The 19,811-nt window shown below is 42.4% G+C and overlaps 1 protein-coding gene across 8 annotated transcripts in view; it reads right to left on the reverse strand.

Annotated features, from left to right (window-relative positions):
- mbnl2 (muscleblind-like splicing regulator 2) overlaps nt 1-19,811 on the reverse strand; it is a 45,817-nt gene that overhangs the window by 13,582 nt on the left and 12,424 nt on the right. For 7 of the 8 annotated variants that reach the window (XM_019878481.1, XM_019878487.1, XM_019878486.1 and 4 more), the window contains exon 2: nt 17,512-18,194. The exons of the other annotated variant lie outside the window; for it this stretch is intronic. In XM_019878481.1, coding sequence (XP_019734040.1) covers nt 17,512-17,685 — 174 coding nt within the window. In that variant the 5' untranslated portion in view covers nt 17,686-18,194. The remainder of the gene's footprint in view (nt 1-17,511; nt 18,195-19,811) is intronic. 8 annotated transcript variants of the gene reach the window in all.

The following is a 19,811-nucleotide window of genomic DNA, read 5'->3' on the forward strand; positions in this document are numbered from 1 at the left end:
CAAGGAGAATCATGCCTTCCTGGCTCCTGAAAATAACTGATAGTTATCTGTCACTTTCAGCCAGGTATTTATTCCAACAATATCCAATATTTGGAGTTGACTTGATTTAGATGTTCGATTGGAGTAATTTCTAATCTGATTCAAATCCTTTTCCAACTTCCATCTCTTTACATACATGCTGTCAGCCATGCCGGATACTCGGCTTTAATCAAGCTGGGCTCAAGTGAAAATAAACCAACAAGAGAAACCTAATAAAACCTGTGTCTATTGTAACTCAATAACACATCACTCCTTTGGCATGGTTGCAATGTATTTATTCCACCCCAAAGTCATTCAAAATGAAAATAGAACGACAGCTCGAAGGCTGCACAAAGCAGGTTGGTGTAGTGCAGAGAGAGCTGCAACGTTTCTGTAATGATGAGCAACTCAGGCTGACTGACCTCTACACCCCGCAGTGAGCTGCTCAAACCTCCTCCTTTTATGCTTCACGTGAACCAACTCACACCTGCCCACACATATGCATATTAAATGCCTGGATCACAACAAGCATCACCCACGCACACCAACACTGTCATGCTTGAGGACACACGCGCAAACAAAGCGGCCATGTCCAGCCTGGAGGAGTAAAATGTTTGCACTGAACCTCAAAAGTGCACACCACACGCAGATACACGTACATAAGGAAGCTAACACATGCGCAGATCTGACTCTGCGGCTTTACGCAGCAATAGATCGAGCAAAGAGACCTGCACATTTATGTGATTGCATATTTAATTCGGCGGCACTTGGATGACTGCTTTGCACCTCCGCCTCACAGTGCAGAGATCGTGGGTCCTATTCCGATCCCTGGCCTTCCTACATGGCGTTTGCATGTTCTCAACCGTTCCTGCGTGGATTTTCTCCGGGTACTCCAGTTTCCTCCCGCATTCCAAAAATATGCATTGCAGGTTGAGTGAATGCTCCAAATTGTCCCTGAGTGTGATTGTGAGTGCAGATGGTTGTTTGTCTATGTGTGTGCTGCAATTGGCTGGCGACCAGTTCACGGTATACCCCGCCTACTGCCCAAAGACGAACTATATGAGGTGACATCCGGTGTACCTCAAGGGTCCGTGCTTGGCTCTATGGTTTTCATTTATTACATCAATGTAATAGTTTCAGTATGGAAATGTGTTTGTGCTCAGCTTGTTTCAGATGTTGCCAAACTTTATGGCAAATTTAGTCATTTTGATTCTGACACTGATTTCATTCAGTTAGACTTGCGATGCAGTTTATCGTTAATCTTTGAACACACATTTTTTTTTTTTTTTTTTGTAGTGCATTACAGTTTTGCTAACCCGAAGGGGGATTTTGAAACAAGTGGCATTACAGTCGCTGGTAATGAGGTCTGTTACTTGGGGATAGGTTTTTCTGAAACGTAAAATTTTCCTACCACTGTTCAGCAACTGTGAAAAAAAAAAAGGTGTTCAAAGGTTAATCTTGTTTTTGCCAATTTACAGAGCCATACCTTTGAGTTCTGGGTGAAGTGACAAAAAGGTGTTGTTTTGTCAGAATGAACATATTGCGCGACCTAAGTATGGGCTCCTTTTGTGAATTGGAATACAGTATAGAATTAAATGAGCAAGCAACATCTACTTATGCATAGATTGCCTGGCTTTTCTAAGCACTCATTTAACAAATGCCTAGCCTAAAGTCAACCTTTAATACCTAACTCACTGTTGCATTGTGTTCGGTTTGATTATGGTCTACAAGATCATTTAAGCTTTCGTTGATCTTAATTTCACTCTGTTCCTCGAATATGCATTGTTGGATCGCATGAGAGGTCATAACTTCAGGTTAAATGACACTGTAGCTGAAGATTTTCTTTTTTTTTTTTTTTTAATCATTACATTTTTGTACCATTTTGGAAAAATCATAGCACTGTGTAACTTGCCTTTCGCCCAAAGCCAGCTGGGAGAGAGAGGCTGCAGCATATTCATGACCTCACTAAGGAAAAGCAGTACAGATAATGGATGGAGAGAAGAAATTCAGTCAAACCGTAACTATGCCTAGAATATTTTGTCTAAAAGTATGCAATGTTTTGTTTTTGTTTAAGACAAAACAAGTCTGCGCCTTTATAGCTTCTGTGAGCAGGAGAGTGTGTGGGAAGCTGCAGTAATATATAACCGTGAGCATGCAGAGGTCTGGACAGCATCCATCGCAGAATCTGCCGGGGTAGCACGTTGTCAGCATTGTGACCTACAGAGGTCATCAAGAGCACACATGCACTCTCGCACTACACCCACACTCCACATTTTGTACATTGTGTGGAATCTAAAGGGTTGAGTTAAAACGTGGCCGAGCTCCTTCGGAGATGATTCATAAGGTACGGCTCAGACAAACTCAATGCAGCCCTTGGACCTCTGCTGAGTTCATCGTGTCAAACTATGAGTGCCATTTTCACTTCCTCAATTAGGTTGATTTATGTGTCTCTATAGAGAGTGTCAATATAGAATCATTTAAACTAATGAATATTTCATTCTAAGATGAGTCCAAAAATGAGGTGGTATTTCTAAATGGTGTGATTCTGGCAGACAAAGAATGGTCATCAAATAACAATACTATGCACCCACTGTTGTAAAATGAGGAATTCATCCAAGTGAGCGAGGTGTGAAGCGCTGTTATGCATTTTAGAAAACACAGCTATTATCCACATCATGCCTGTCTGCTCAGCATTTAAGAGTAAAAACATCGAACACAATTATTGCATCGTGACTGTGTGGCATTTGGGTGCCTGGGATTAGCGAATAATAATGCTCATTTATCAGGGGTCTCTAGTTTCAGGCAGCCACAGTAGAAGATAGAGAGCACACAAAAGAAGAAAGGCTAAATTGCTGCTTCACATATGAAGAGGGCAGCACTCATTTAGCTTTAGATCAACGGCAAAGACAACAGACGTATTTATTCCGCAGTGGAAAACACGCACACGCACACACACACACGCACAAGCACAGATGCCCACTTTAATACACACATCTATTCATCGCAGCCGTCTATGAAAAGGGATCTTTGACAAGCACCAATGGTTCCCCGTGATTTGAGCACCAGCCGCCAGTTTAAAGCCACAGCTACATGACACAATTATAACTTTCAATCAGACCGCTGGCCTGATAGCCTCTCGTTGTAGCCTTGGGTGGTCCATTGGTGGTGCAGGTCCTTTACTAAATGCTTTCAACCAGATTGGGCAAAAACATCCTTCACAGCAAACACCAGTAATCTCAAAGTTAGATTCCAACTTGGGCAACCTGACAGAAGCCAACGATACAGAGTCAGAAACAGATGACACCCATTTCTCCTGTAGCAAACACTTCATATCTTGCAATTCTTGTAATTGGTGCCCATTTGTTGGATTCATATGCTCAAAAGCAGTGATCCTTAGCCGCCAGTGCCACCACGAGGGCCGTGAACATTTTTCAGATTGACACGGATGGGCCGCATAGGTAAGACAGCAGAGGTCCAACTGACGATCCATCCAACCATGATCCATACCGCTTATCCTCACGAGGGTTGTGGGCGTGCTGGAGCCAATCCCAGCTGTCTTCAGGGAGTAGCGGGGGCACACCCTGAACTGGTTGCCAGCCAATCACAGGGCACACATAGACGAATAACCATCTGCACTCACATTCACACCGAGGGACAATTTGGAGTGCCCAATCAACCTGCCACACATGTTTTTGGAATGTGGGAGGAAACCGGAGTACCCGGAGAAAACCCATGCAGGGACGGGGAGAACATGCAAACTCCACACAGGAAGGCCGGAGCCGGAATCGAACCCCGCACCTCTGTACTGTGAGGCCAACACGCTAACCAGTCGAGCACCGCGCCGGGGTTGACTTGACGTTGACATGAAATTTGTTCTTCTAGCAGCTTGGCGGGCTCCATTAATTGTTCACCATCTTGTTGTAAGTGCAGGCTTGTACAATGCACAGTACATATGAAAAATGATGTCATTCCTTCCTATCTCTCAAACCATCTGTCAATGTGACAATCACATTGTAAAATGTCATTCATTTGACAAGGTTTTAGTTTGTGAGACCATACTTGGATTGTGGAGTGGTCACAGTTCGAGTCCCGGAATAGAAACGTCAACTAGCTGTTGGAGTCTGCTTCCTGACTATTGTCGAGGTGCAAGAAACTTCCTCTGCTAGCTGCCGTACAGTTTACGCGCCCCTTTCATTCTGATGCTCCTTGCATGTCTGTATGTGTGACCTTGTTCTCTGCGTGGTGTGCAACACAAATATACCTGTCAAACAATACAACTGTCCTAGTAACCGTTGCCATTGGACGGAGGGATCAACACTGTTGGGGAGAAGATGCTAAGATGTGTGTCAAATGGAACTGTGTAGATCTGACATCCCCAGTCTGGACTTCGCCATGACATCTTCATGAGTGGCACAAACTCTCCCCACCTCCTCTATCGGCCTGTATGAATGGTCGGTGTAATAAGTGCTGCATATCTGTGGGTGGCAGAGACACAAGAGGGCCAGTCTTGATAGCAGAATAGTGCTTCAGTTCGCCACTGTAACAATTTGCATTTTGCCTTCAAAGGCCGCTCTATCCTCTGCTTGCTGGGAACAGAATGCTTGCTTGCCTCTAGACTGCGCAAACCTTCGTAAATGCAATTGAGGTAAATGTTTTGTAGTGTTTGATTCACTTAAGTCTTCATTTTTGTCACCTTGGGATGTTTATACCATCACTTCCATTTTGAAATAAACCGTGAACAAAACCTAGAGTACTATGTGGAGTTTTGATTTTTGTGACAAAGTTGTGGACGACGAGGAAATGATTGGCGCGCTGTGCTAAGTCTTCATTAATTACGAACCCAGAATAGTTGTAAAATATATCATGTCATTTTAATTAAGGAGCGCGTACAACAATGTTTAACATTTTAATTTCCTAATTATAATAAGGTAGGGCAAATAGCAGCTCATTGAAATCAACCAATTTGTTCTTTATACTGTGTACTGAAAATGCATTAAATTGAATGGGGTGGTGAGCAGTTCGGGGTGCACCCCGCCCTTCGCTCAATGACAGCTGGGATTGGCTCCAGCACGCCTGAGACCCTGATGAGGAGAAGCGGTTCAGGAAATGGATGGACGGAAGCATTAAATGAAAATGGAACACGATTGAGGTTAGCATGTTCGTGCAGCCCTTGACAACTGTTCCAGTTTCTCACATTTGGAAAATGAATTGCCCACCCCTGGCGTAGGTTTTTCATACATGACAGAGATGACAAAAATCATTGGACACAACTCTTAATCAATTGATGTATCAGTAAGGGATTGGGCAATTCGAAGCTTCTAAGGTTGTGGGAGCAGTTTGGAAAGGTGGACTGTGTGTAAAAAGATGAGTTTAATGTGGAAAAACTTGATTTACCCCTAACCTCATACACAAGCAGTATAGCTAATAAACGGATGGATAAATGTAAATACTTTTGCTTGCCTACAATGTCTCATTACAAATAATCTATCTTGTGTATCTGATCCGAATGCAAATTACACTTGAAAATAAAATCCTGGGCAATCTGGCACAGGGTGTCTTTGAATTGCAAGGTACAATGAAATCTCAACACGATCAAGGCATTCTGTCACAAAATAACAAAATGTGCCGCAGAGTTTCAAAGAGCTTAGTCTCAGCAAAAAGTCATGAGTCACTGACAGGATAATGACCCAAAACACTGCTAAAAACATTCAAGAACGGCAAAGAACAAAACATTGCTTTCTCACTGTTCTCTGGTGACCTTCGATGAGCTCTGATGGAAATGCTATTGACCAGAGGTGGGCATTCCATCAGTACTGACGGAAAGGACGTAAGTCAGTCATTGACGGCCACCCAATTTGCTGACGAATGACGGAAAACTTGGGGTTTTCGTCCTTCAGTGTGACTGTCACTAACCGGGCCAAGTACCAATGGATGTCACAGTCCACCACTGACGGACGCCCGGTTCACTGATGACTGATGGAAACACGCTCCGTCTGACTTGGGTGTGTATGTTTGCGCGGGTGAACACAGCAGCTTTGCTTGAGTAGACTGCATTGACTATGTAGACCCTTTTCTGTTCTACGTCATCAAAAGCTGCGTATGCATCATTTACAAAAAAACAAAAAAGACGTGTAGATTTCAAGAGTTGCTTTTCATAGTGTCGCTTTTTTATAGTTTAGGAATAGTTTCAAAGAATAACAACATGCCTCGCTGTTGTGTGTATGAGTGTATGAATTGGAGTGGAAAGTGATTTTTTTTGTTTTTTTTGTCCTCGATTCCAAGGGAAAAACACTGGAGGAGCCTGTGGCTGCAAGCTATTCAACACAGACTGGACCGTGGATGTAATCAGAAATGCCTGTTTGTGGTGCTGATTTCATCTTTTGGTAAAGTTAGCGTGGCCATTTGGTTTAACTTCTCTGTCTTGAAATCTTGAGCAAGTGGTCAGGAATTGTCGAATATGGCCAGGTGTTTGATACTAAGTGCTGGCTAGTACCTAGTAGCATTCATCTATATCGTAGCCGTTTTACCCTGGACATCCTAGAACACCTCAGCAAATTCGAATTTGCCCTGTGTTCTGAATGGAAACAAATGGTTACTCCTTGTAAATTTCCAAAATAAAGACAGTTTAGTCCAACAAATGAAACATCCACATTGATCAAAATGGTAAAACAAGCACTCACAATATGTGTCACTTGATCTAAACCATACGGTGCCCAAATCATTTTAAAAAGCCAAAACATCCACTTATTTGAAAACTATTTATTGAAATGGAGTAGGGCTGCAACTAACAATTACTTAAATGATCAATTAATCTCTCACTTATTTTGGAGATGAATGAACAAATCAGATTAAAAACAAACTGTTTTCAATTCATCCATTTATTCAAAAACAGGACATCATTTCAAATTGGCATTGTTGAAAACATACCCAAAAACTAATTATGATTCTGTCTGTGGTTTAGTCTCTAGCATGTGAGAAAATAATTCACTCTGCTCCCATTGAGGGCTACAATAATATATGAATATTGACAGTAGAGTATCTGAATTTACAAGGATTTGTACAATTTTAAACCTGCAGAGCAAAAACAACAACAACAAAAACAAAATGCACCTTTGCTGTTAAAAAGGCTTGAACCACAGACAAAGACTGATTCAAATCACTATTTCCTTTGGAAATAACACAGTGACACTCGGGAAAGGTCGTGGGCCGGCAGTTTTGAAGAGTTGGTCATCTCTAATCCAACACCAGGATGGAGCCCTGCTTTAGTTAATCTGATCATCTGTGACCTGCTGAGACATGGAACCCACCATCCCGAGCTTCTTTAATCTGCACGCACACAATACGGTCCAGTACACAGACTCATTATCTAGGAATCCCCTTTATGGGCTTGATAAACCAGTCCCAGGTAAAGATCTGCAGACCTCGAGTGTGATGTTTGCTGCGAGAATACACGTGGTATAATTCCTTTGTCATACAGGAACTGTAACTAGCTAAATCGGTGAGACTTGATCGAAATAGGTTACACACATTTTTTTTTTTGTCCTACTTTAAAAGGAACTGTGACACAATCCCAAGAGAGAACAGCGGGCCTTCTGCTAATTTTGCAACAGTTTCAGTCACTCCTGACATTCAAGGCAGTGAGTACTGGAGCGCTCTAAAAATAAAACCAAAACCTACTACAAATGCAGATGAGAATAAAAAGAAATAGACAAAGCTAGAACATTTGGATCTTGGTGCCTCATTCAAACGCATGTCAGGGCATGTTGAGAAGTTGTTTCAATCCATAGGACAGATGAAGAAAGATAATGAGATGGAATGAAGAGCGCAGATCTGTGCATCAAAGCCTCTTTGGAACACACTCAGCAGATAGGGGCCCAGGCATGGATGCTTACTCCCCCACTTTAGAGATTAAAGCTTTGGTTGCTGACAAAAGAAAGTTTAAAGAGGTATCGGTTCATAATTCACAAGAGAGAGAAAGTAAGCAAGAATGCAGGTGAGTCAAACTCGTTGCAGTTGTGAAGAGGCCACATACAGCCTCATTTTGAGGTCAAATAGTCTGGGACAAGTAAAATCATCGAGTACGGTCATCATTCACCTAAAAATAAGGATATTACATTGGGGGATTTTTTATGTTGAATGAACTTCACTTTAAAAACCAAACTCCCATTTCTCAGAATTTAGCAATTTACTTCAGTTTATCATCTGCATGTCTCTATTAAAACTTATCACAGTCATTGCCTCTAAAGGCACAAAAACGAGGTCACATTTAAATATAGTAGTGCAGTTCTTCAATCAACTTTTGAAAATCTAGAAATTATTTCAACTGCATATTCTACACATTACTTATAATTCTCAAAACCTAAATTGACTCGTGAAAAGTACAAACTAAAGTGCGAACAATTTTAAATGTTTACAAAAAAAAATTTTAAACCTGTAGTTCATGTAGCAGGGCAGTTTTAGCAGACACTGCGACGGAAGAACAATGGCGACGATGGAGAATACAAACACCGGGTGAGTTAAATTACACACATTTATTTTTAGTAATCAATGTTCTCTTGGTCGTCAGAAACACGCTGGTAGGGGGAGATGCGGACTGGAGAATCAAAGAGGTGTTCAAAGACAAAATCAGACATGAGTGCTGAGCCGAACCCACTGACGACATGTCGAATTTGGCTCCCAGCAGTGAGCTCAGCAATGATCCCCACCACTGCTTCTTAACAAGAGTTTAGTCAAACAGTTCATAAGCAGTCCTAAAGACGCACAATCCAGCTTTTTTTGGTTTTTCCAACAGGACAGACCTCCGTCTTGGGCGGGGGCAATTTCACTCTGTCACCCTGGCAATTTGGTGACAAAAACAATCGACTAAAAGCATGTCTAAGTGTGGGCGCAGTTCAGGTAATGCGATTTTTGGTGGATTTGATCAAAGCGCAGGGAGACAGATTTGGCGCTTTGTGTACGTGTGTGGTGACTGTCATCCTACTTTATTCATTAATATGACAACTGCGTGGTATAGTCAATCTGAATCACTCTCTAAATAAGATTAAATGAACAAATTATGATCATTATCATCTTTAAAATGTTTTAATAGCAGCACCCCGATCGCGCGGCACCGCTATGGGTGGGTCACATGGAGCACGATCCGGGGTCCAGCCTCCAAATGTCAGGAGTGCGGCCGACGACATCATTTTCAAGAGGGGATCTTGCGGTTTACCCGACGAATCGTACTTTGCGTGCGACAATCTCATTCATGGTCTCCAGCACGTCAATTTCTGCTTCTGCAATGTCAAGCACTGCATGCGCTTCGATCGGCCTGATTTTAAAGGGAATTAGGGGAGTCGCTTCGATTGGCCGGCAGTTAGCTACGTTCTGTTTCACAGCGCCGCATGATGGCGCAAATGCCCTCTTTCACCTGTGCGAGTGGAGGAAAATACCAACAGAAAGAAAACTCCACCTATGCGCACAATTAGACTGCGCTTAGCTAGAGACTTGCGTTGGGTATGAACATAGTTCCACAAGTTTCATTTCTGGTTCTAACATTGTCCCATTTTATGCTTGTAATTACTGGCACACACATCATTTTAATTAGTACACACATTTAATTCCTTGCGTACTGAACTGAGGTATACTGAGGTGCACAGGGGCGGTCTAGCTATTGATTTCTGTTGGACCTCAGAATTTTATGTTTCTCTCTCTCTCTCGCTACCCCCACCCCCCTTCTTTTTTTCAACTTAAGCATGAAGAGTCTGCTGGGGACTCAAAAAACACAAATGTTCAGATGTTGTTGACTGCCATTCACTCTTTCGTGCCCAAAGGGGAATAGAGCCTCGCCTTGATCAGGTTGTTGTTTGACGGCTGTGATAGGTCCCCAAGGATGTTGCTCTTGTGGGTTGAAGGCACCCCGAGGCGTACGTGCAGTTGAAGAAAACAAATTGCATCAAGTGCAGCTTCAGTAACAGTTGCACAAAAGTAGCTCTTTATCAGCCATATTTGATAACTCAAAATGGAAGGCGCACTTAGAAACAGTGTCGTGGGACTTCTCTTAGCTTCCGATTCGTGAAGACAAACAATGCTAAAAAAATTAAAACTACATGCGGTCAAATACTCCAAAGTATCAATGGTTGGTTGTTTGTAGGCGTTCTGTGACTGACTGACAACCTAAGGTCAGCTAGGATAGGCTATAGTTACCTCATGAGGACAAATTGGAAAGAAAACTGATGGATGGATCAGTTCTTTTCAAAAGGTCTTGCAGTACTGGAATAGGGTTAACAGTTTTGCATATTTTGATAAATCCTGTATTAGAATTGCCCTCAAGTGCCCTTTAGTTGAAGAGACACGATCAATACAGCAGGGTCCAGTGACTCAAACAGCCTTTGAGCTGCAGGCTGGGTTTTATTTGAATACCACTGCACGCAAGTAAACATATTGATCCTACTTTTCAGCCATGGCATAACCTTTATGTTCCTGATTCCTCAAAGGAAAGGAAATTCTTAGAGGAACGCTGTTTAAAAATAACGTTCATTCGTATACACAGCATGTCCAGTATAAATGGCAGTGAAATTGAAGGAAGCTTCAAATTTCGGTAGTTGCATTCACGTTGGGGCCCATCTTCAGTGTTTTTTGTGTTGGAGTTGTATGTACAGTATGTATGTATGCGAATCAAGACTTTAGTACACAATGGAGTGAGTCTCCAATTGAAGGGAACGATCAAGTTACATTCCCATTGAAGTAACTATAAATAGTATACAAATGAAGTCATTTTAACCATCAGTGCAAACACTGTTGCACTGTCCCTTTAACTTGCAGTCAAGTGGAGGGAGGTACAGTGTTCCTAAAAGTGCTGCATCTATAAAGTGAACTATCATGTTGAGAGCAATGCATTCTCATCTTTCTTTTAATCTTCTCTACTCTGTAGCACTAGGAATAAAATAATATTTATCATAAATATTACTTCTGACACATTTTCACATGAGACTGTGAAGTCACGCTAGGCCAGGGTTCACTCCAGCGTGTAGGACTACTTAGACCAGAAATGGATGAGAACCTATTTTGGTAGCAGGCCCCAAAAGATTGCTTTTGTTGCCTCATTACAAGGAGCCAATTAAGAGGAAATCTGTCTCATTATAAGTGACGGCCCCTGGGGACAGTTGCCTGTCTGTTGAATCGTTTGTAACTACGTAATACCGCGTGTCTGCATGCGTGTGGGAATCTTGTGTCTCTGCAAATGTGTCCCTTTTTTACACTGAAAGGAGACACAAAAGTCTTTGGGGAGCAGTCAACAAAAGCCTTATGCCGGGTGCATTGAGAGGAACCTACAAACTGGTGTTTGTACGCATCTCTGACCTCTCTGAAAGATGCGCGGCGAGATCTGCTGATTTTTCTATGCATGATGATAGGAGTTGCCAGCACCAAATAGTAGAGAGAAAAGCAGACAAATAAACGCCAAACTGAGACGCAGAAATTTGATGAGGACAACCCAAGGCTGTCGACGAAAATGACAAAACTCAACATCAATTACGAATCCAAGCAGCACTTAAGTTGATACATACATTGTGGCTCCTGCCCAGCTCCGCACATATCTCTACGGTGTATGCAGCAGAGACAATACAGCAGTAGAAAGAGTTTCTGTGCAGTTGCCTTCAACTCACCAAGTGTGAGGATAGTCTGCAGTCTGGACAGCGGATTGAAACTAATCATGTTTTACATCCCAAAAAACGAGTTCTTTGTCAGTACCGTGGGTTGCAGAGTGATGGAAAAAGAGGATGACTCAGAGCCAGTGGGTGGACTGAAACCAGGTGAGACACTGGTACAGCAGATGGGCAGATTTCTGTGCTGATTCTCTCCCAACACATTAAGCAGCTAAGGAGGCGACCTACGCTATATTCCTTCTCGTCAAGCCGGCAATGGACACATATCATTTGCTTGGCCTCAGATTTTTGGCCAGGGAGGCAAGTCATATCGCACGCTGGAATGGTACCAATACTTAACCAAAATCTTGAGATGGCAAAAATGACTGCACCTTCATTTTTTAAGGACCGGCATTAAAAAATAAAAAAATAAATAAAAATGGGGAGGCTTAACTCCTTTGCAAATGGGGCAACAGTGGTCAGCGTTATCTGTGTCGCATCAATTCAGAGACAAAGGCAAACATGGCTGCGAACTGTTTTGTGCAGCAACTGATTGATTGATTGACTGATTCATTGATTGAGAGATTGATCTCAACTCGATGGCGCCTGTTTATCAGTTGCTGAAATAAAACGTGAATGCAGCAAGACTCACAAACACAAGGGGCAAGTGTAGGTGGCTGCAGTGAACGCCTGGTAAAGCATCTCCAGGGAGGGAACGTCATTTTCAAGCAGTTAGAGACTATGGAGGATTTTCATCTGAGTAAGAGCAACTTCCAATATCATTATTTAGCTTTGGAAAAAAACGCAGTACTGTTTAGGTCTTGCTATAAATGGTTAACTGTGCGATTGGCTGGCAACCAGTTCAGGGTGGACCCCGCCTACTGCCCGAAGACAGCTTTGAGAGGCTCCAGCATGCCCGCAACCCTCATGAGGAAGTTCAACTTGGTTTTGAAATTAATGGCGTTATAATTTCATGAATCTTTGCCTAATAACTTTAATGCCCACTCTAAAAGGGGTAACCCTGTATGTTGTCACGTCTAAAGTCTACAACAGAACATCACTGAGCACTCACAAGCGTCATCTCATCAGAAAAGAAGAGTGCCGAGTAAATAGCTAATATAGCCACATATCGTAGTGCATCTTAATCATCCTGAGGCAGGATGGCTGCAGAAAGCAGACCAATCGTGTTTTTAAGCAAATAACTGGATAACCCCCCTTTAGTATACGTATTTAATTTTATATTTTTTAAAAATTGTTTCAATCAACAAAAATCTTAAAATAAAACAGAATTATTTTAGATTACACTGAAAATTTTTTTTTTGTTGAATTTATTAAATTTGTGCTGAATTTACCTTTTTTATCCAGAAAAGTTTTTAAGTCGCTGTATAGTTGACTTTAAGAAATGTATCTCTGGATCCAGCTCATTTTATTTTGTGCAACCACTTGGTGACATAAAATTGTGTAAATTCAACCCAGCATGTTTTTTTCAGTGTATGCTGTATATTGGATCAGCGTTGAGCCCTGAATGGATCCTTGGAACTTAAATCGTTAAAAAAATAATTGAGAAAAAGAAAGATGTGGAAAAGTTGGGGATTTAGCACACCGAAAGGTCAGAAGCTTGCACTTGGGAGTGATGAAGGACTGCAGAGGTCATCGTGGTCAACTTCCTCCTACTCCACCCATATCTCAAATGTCTCGAAATTTGTTTAAATGAGCCAACGGGGGCTTTTGTCTGCAAATGAGGAGGACCATTCGTGCAATGGGGAGGATCTCACTCAGCCTCGTGAGTACCTCATTGTGTCTGTGCAACTGACCTCAGGGGTTCACTGGCTCATACCAGACTGCACACACACACACACGTTCCCCACCACGTTTGCTGACCAAGGGTGTGGTCCATTGCAAGAGGATTACATAAAGGAATGCAGCCAAACCCATCTTTTTAAACATGGAACAGGGGTCTAAGAGCAGAAGCTATGAGTTCATGTACACTAAATGGCCCTTTGGGTAAAATCACGCAAGTCGAAAGGCACTAATGAGAGGTGGGAAAAATTATCATTCGTTCTTTCCATTTTCAATTGGCCATCAAAAAACAAAAAACTAAACAGTAACTTCCATTTTGATTGAAGAAAAAAAAAGTGCTATTGTTGGAATATTATTGGTTGTTTTGAAATTAAAATGCACCAGAATGTAAAGAAATGATTGGTTCTTCATGAAATGTAAGTCACGGTACCACTGCCTTAAAATCAAAGTCAGTCTTGTGGACCGTCCGTCAATTTCACGCTTTTGAAATTAATCTGAAAGTTGTAATATGAAAATTCAAAATTCACTTTAAATATAATGAAAAAAATATATATACACCGGTATATTTTTTTAAATTTATAAACAAATGCAAAAAAATGGGGTGGCCCGATGGTCCAGTGGTTAGCGCGTCGACCTCACAGTGCAGATGTACCGGGTTTAATTCCAGCTCCGGCATCCCTGTGTGGAGTTTGCATGTTCTCCCCGGGCCTGCGTGGCTTTTCTCCGGGTACTCTGATTTCCTTCCACATTTCAAAAACATGCATGGCAGGCTGATTGAACACTCCAAATTGTCCCTAGATGTGAGTGTGAGCGCAAATGGTTCTTCGTTTGTGTGTGCCCTGCGATTGGCTGGCAACCGGTTCATGGTGTCCCCCGCCTACTACCCGAAGACGGCTGGGATAGGCTCCAGCACCCCCCGCGACCCTTGTGAGGATAAGCGGATTGGAGGATGGATGGATGGATGCAAAAAAATGTCCTTGCTTTGTTGTTTGCAAATAAAACAGTCAGGACCCACAGTTCTACAATCAATAAAAATAAATATTGTGAACCTGGCAGGCAGAATGAAAACACATCCAAAGGCTGTCATCATTCTATAGAATTTGATTTAGCCAATCAAACATTTGTTCTGTCCCTTGCTGAATGTACACGTTTGAAACACTCCACAACCATAAAAACCATAACTGAAAGTGTCCAAGTTAGATTAAGATGTTAGGACAGAGTGAAAGAAATCAGGGCACCTCGCCCTCTGTGGAGCGGTAAATAGCCTTCCGTTCAAGTAAAACCACACTCACATACTTGGAGGAGGCGTACAATGTTTTTTGTGCTTTCTCTCACTTCAACAGTAATGAATATATTTTTGTGACCACCTCAAAAAAACCAAAATTTTATCGCCACCGTTCAGAACACCCCAATGTTCGCCGTGCGTGTCACAGCCTCTCTTAATGCCTTTCTTTGAAATGCTCATGGTGACAACCATCTGAGGATGTACTGTGCAACGACAACCATTCAAAAACTTAAACAGAGAGACAACACTGGATATAAATAGTGTCGTACTTCTGGGGAAAGATTTATGAAACAGTATTCATAGTCAAGGGTTAGCATCAGAGACTGGGAAAGCAGAGAAATAAATCGAAACAAAATGCTTCTGTCAGAGGTGAAGTCAATGTGACATCATCGTATGACTTTTGTGATTGCATTTACTACTTACTAAGTATGCAGACTAATCCAGCAACCTCCTTCTGCAGTGCATATATATATTCATTTATGTTCATTTATCGCGGCTTCAGTGCATAGCATTTTTTGTTTTTTTTTACTGCATTAAAAAAACAAAAATGCTGGAATGGCTGTGAGGTTTTGTACATGCCTGTGCTGTACGATGGAACGTCACTCATTCAAGGCTCATGATTGGTTCCTGGCGCAAATGTCGACCCATGACAGCACGAAGAGATTTATCCCGTGAGCTGATTGGCTGCGCATCTTTGCAGCCCCACCCAGCACCTTCCCTTGTGTCTCATCACACTGTTGACTGTCTGGCATACTGTCTTAGTGTTGTGTTTGCTACGTGCACGGCAGAGAGAGAACGAAAGGGAGAGGGGCGGAGGGTGAATGGGCTGGTCCCACAGCAGCAGCACTTTGCCCTTCGCTTCCTCCTCCGCAATATCGATTAATTGTCTTATAAACTCATCGGCTGCACGAGGATAGCAGCCCAGGAGCCAGCTGGAGGCTAACGGCGACGATACCGTCAGAGCGTCAAATGAGAGCCGCCTTCTACGCCACCAACACAAGCCTCTTCACCTCTCTTAGAAAGCAATGCTGATGAATATTAATTACTGTATAAGGTTTTATAATTAAAGGTTTAAGTAAATACATGTACTGCTATAGTCTCTGTCTCAAATATGTAAAGTATAAATATGCTGGTATCCACAAAAACTTACACAAAAATTCCTCGGGGAGCGGCAAACCCTACTTCGTGGTTTATCACTTATCGCGGCCGGTTTTAGTCCCTATTAACCGTGATAAGTAAGGGATCACTGTACAGTTACACAATGTATAACATACCTACATGCATCTTAACAACAACAACAAAAACACATATTAGTTATGGACACATACCGTTTTGCCTTCAAAACAGGAATTTAGGAGTAATTTGAATAAATCGAAGCTCTTACCATATGCACCTCACGCTTTCGGCGCTTTCCTCAAATTGGCATAACTCCTAATCAACATTAACCACTTCCTGCCACTCAATACAACCCTCAAATGTAACATCAGGAGGGACAATAGCCTAAATAAATGTGGAGTCATTATCATTTCAACATCATGTAAAAAGGTACATTATTTTATATTAACATGAACTTAGAATCACGACAGTAACACTCAGCTGTTTTTGTTACAATTATGATACAATACAGTGATCCCTCGCTCTAACGCGGTTCACTTTCCGCGGCTTCGCTGTTTCACGGATTTTTTTAGTGCAGTTTTTAACGCTTTTAACCCTTTGAATCAGAACGCGTCGGCGGCGCCGCGTGTCAACAGTACAGTATTTCCAAAAACTATTATAGTTAGTTGTTGAAAACTTTTGTTTTTTTGTCATTGGGCCTGAAAACAGATTTTGGTCTTTGATTTCATTGTGTATATAGTTAAGTATTGTATAATAACTGTAAAAAAAATAATGTTCACTACTTCACGAATTTCACTTATCACTGGTACTTTTTGGAACGTAATCCCCACAATAAACGAGGGATTACTGTACAATCCTCTCCTACAGAATGAAACCAAAGCTCAAAATCAGTTCTTGTTGTGAACGGAAATTCGGCAAGCTGTACAGAGACGAGGCGTGGAGACTGGAACTGAAGCAGCGAAACCATGAAAGGTGAACCGCGTTATATAGAGGGTTCACTGTATATATCACAAAAACCTGACATTTGTACAGGGGTGTGTGCACTTTTGATATCCACTGTATCTAACAGTCAACCACAGTATAACCGCCACAAGTCCTGGTGTTCTGTCCCAGTTTCTTTGGCTATTTGTCACTGTCAGCCCCCGATCGCCCAGCCCCCACATATATCTTGATATGAATGGGCTTTTTCCTGATTGGCGTCATATTACTTGCAGCAAGTTGCCCACAGCATACTGCAACACTACTTGAATGTTGTGAGAGCAAAATATTACAGTACAAAATGGGTCGGTATAGGTCAGTTTGTGTTCATGTGTTTGCAAGGAAGCAGGAATAAAAGTGCACCCTCACACAGATGACGGACAGGTATGGCAACATGAGAAGAACTTGGCATCTAAAACTTCACATGCATACCTGTGATGACAGTGAACATGACAACAGACCTCTCTGGCCTTCAGCTTCATAGGTCAGGATGATCGGCTAACTGAGGCACGGCATTGAGCTAATTTGAGCATATGACAGCATACACCAGTTGACCATTAGGAGCTTCAACGCTGTAAATTTTAGTTGGATTCAAATTGTTCTTTTTACCCTGCTTACTTTACAATCTTCGGATGTCCTACGAGGTTGTGTGATACAGCTCACTACGTTATTGTAAGAGAATATGCTTACCTTTAAAGAGTCAAAACATGCAATCACTCTCCCATTTTCCACCTGGCAGCTTTTCGATGGGTGGGCAAATTTGCACTCTTCGTCACTGCGTGAGCAAGTCCCTCTCTGAAACTGCCGACACACTTCCAGGGTCAGCCATTTTGTGTCGCGTATAGAGGCAATATTGAGAGCCATGTCTGCGTCGCTGGCTGAGTTGGAGCTGCTCAGTACAAGGAGGAGGCCCGTCCTCTGGGGAGCGGTTACAATGTATTCCAGGAAAAACAGTAAACAGGTGATGGAAGTTGCAGCTAAAACGTAACCACTTTCACTCAGATAGGATAGGACTGGTCTCTGTTGGACAGGAATGGGAAGGTAAGGGACTGGGTAGTCTTGTGCGTTAGCAGGGCATGGGACCGCACTGCTGCCGTGGTATTTGCCAGTTAAACTGTGGATTGTTCATCATTCAGCAAGACTCAAGCGCAACCGCAGGCAAAGCAGACGAAGCATGCTCCGAGATGAGTTCAGTCGGTTGTCCTAGCGTCGCCAAGACGTCCAAAAACGGATGATGTCTCAGTGTTGGGGAAGAAGTTGACAGGGTTACATCTGAGTGTCCTATTGCGACTCCAGGTGGGCTCAGGAAATCTTCGAAACTAGTCAGGGATCACCAAGTAGGGACGTCTCACGTGGAACTTTCTATCAGCAATCTAGAGTGGAGAGAGCAAGATACACAGAATGAGAACATTGGTGCGATCTGAGATGTTTTTATCTCTTGCGGCTACTTAAAATAGACAGCAGTCAGTCGGTAATGTAACGCTTACTCAACAGACAAAGCAGGGAATGGCAAGACCTTCAGTGATGTGAGGCGAGGGACAAGACGAGAACCTCTGGATTTGACTCGCCCCAGTATAGCCATGCTGGCTTGATGGTGGAATCAAACAAGAAAAAACACCCAGAGCAGAATTAGTCTGGGCAGCTGTCCAGTAGCAAGAGAGTGACTGAGGCAGATGCAGATGCCAGTGCTAGACATGATCACGACACAGGCTAGTGTGCTGCGACATTCACTGGTTCCCCGCTGTCAAAGCTTGAGATCGGCTCACTGACACGTCCATTTACGTGCAAGGGGCAAGTGTGCACCATTCTATGGGGACATTGCTCCTTGCTACTCCAGCGTTTGACAAATTACATGTTGATGCTTTCACAAATTCCACTCAAAGCAACAGATATGACTTTCAATGCACAATACATCCGAGTACACAATGTGCTTAATAATGGTTCACATATTTGGTGTGTTATGATTCACCATTGCATCATTATTAACAATAATATCATTCCCACCTTGCATAAATTGTACAACTATTTCTGTTGCATAATTTGACTTAATGTTGAGCACTTGTTTAGCTTGTTGTCTATCAATTTCTCAAGCGACAAACGACATCATTGTTTATCTCGGTGATACAGGTACGGATCTCGAAGGAAGTTTTTCCTGAAATAGCCCACCAACAATAGGCTGCTCCAACCATCTTGAATCCGGGCCATTGTCTAACCGAACCTGTCCCACTTGTCTTATCACGGCTGACGAAATGAGAAGGCAAATGGTTCTGAAGACCAGTTTCCCTCTCCAAGGCATGATTTAATTTCACAACGTCTCCCCGCGGAGGGAGGCAATCGCCGTCGAAGAGACAGTCAGGTGAAAATCACGCCAGAGCTGACCTTTAACAATTAAACCTCAATTATTTTTAGAACTCATAAAAAGTCTGGAGTGAAGCTACACTACTTTGTCAGAATGAATGAAAGGGAAATGGTGCCATTTTCACCCCTCTTCCTAATTGCGATCATTTGCTCTTCCTCAAATGATTGCTCTGTGGCCTGGAAACACATCCATCACATAGTTTTAGTTTTTTGGGAGGCACATTTGAGGGTCACAAAAACTCATTCAAGAGGTAAAACTTCGCGTCGGCCCACTCCAGCAGATGTAGTGCAGGCAACTTTGGTTTTCTGTTGTTCAGATTCAGGTCTTAAGACATCATAAACTTCTTTTGGCTTAGCCGAGTTTAGCTCTTGCTAGTGTCTGTCTTTGTTTACACAGAGCTGAACCAGTGGTCTTCAGACACCATGCAGCAATCCAGGAAGGGCCAGATGGTCCCACACCCAATGTTTTGATCTCAGAGATTAACACACTCACAATAGGAAATTCAAATCTGTCAAAAGCATTCTTATAGATGAGTATTCAATTATATTACAGATTAATATTCATTCAAATTCACTGAATGATGCAAATAATGCTGGACATTGGACAGTGATAACCTGTTTCAAGGCTAAAG

The sequence above is a fragment of the Hippocampus comes genome, unplaced genomic scaffold, assembly GCF_001891065.2.
Source record: "Hippocampus comes isolate QL1 unplaced genomic scaffold, H_comes_QL1_v1.1 scaffold345, whole genome shotgun sequence".
NCBI lineage: Eukaryota > Metazoa > Chordata > Actinopteri > Syngnathiformes > Syngnathidae > Hippocampus > Hippocampus comes.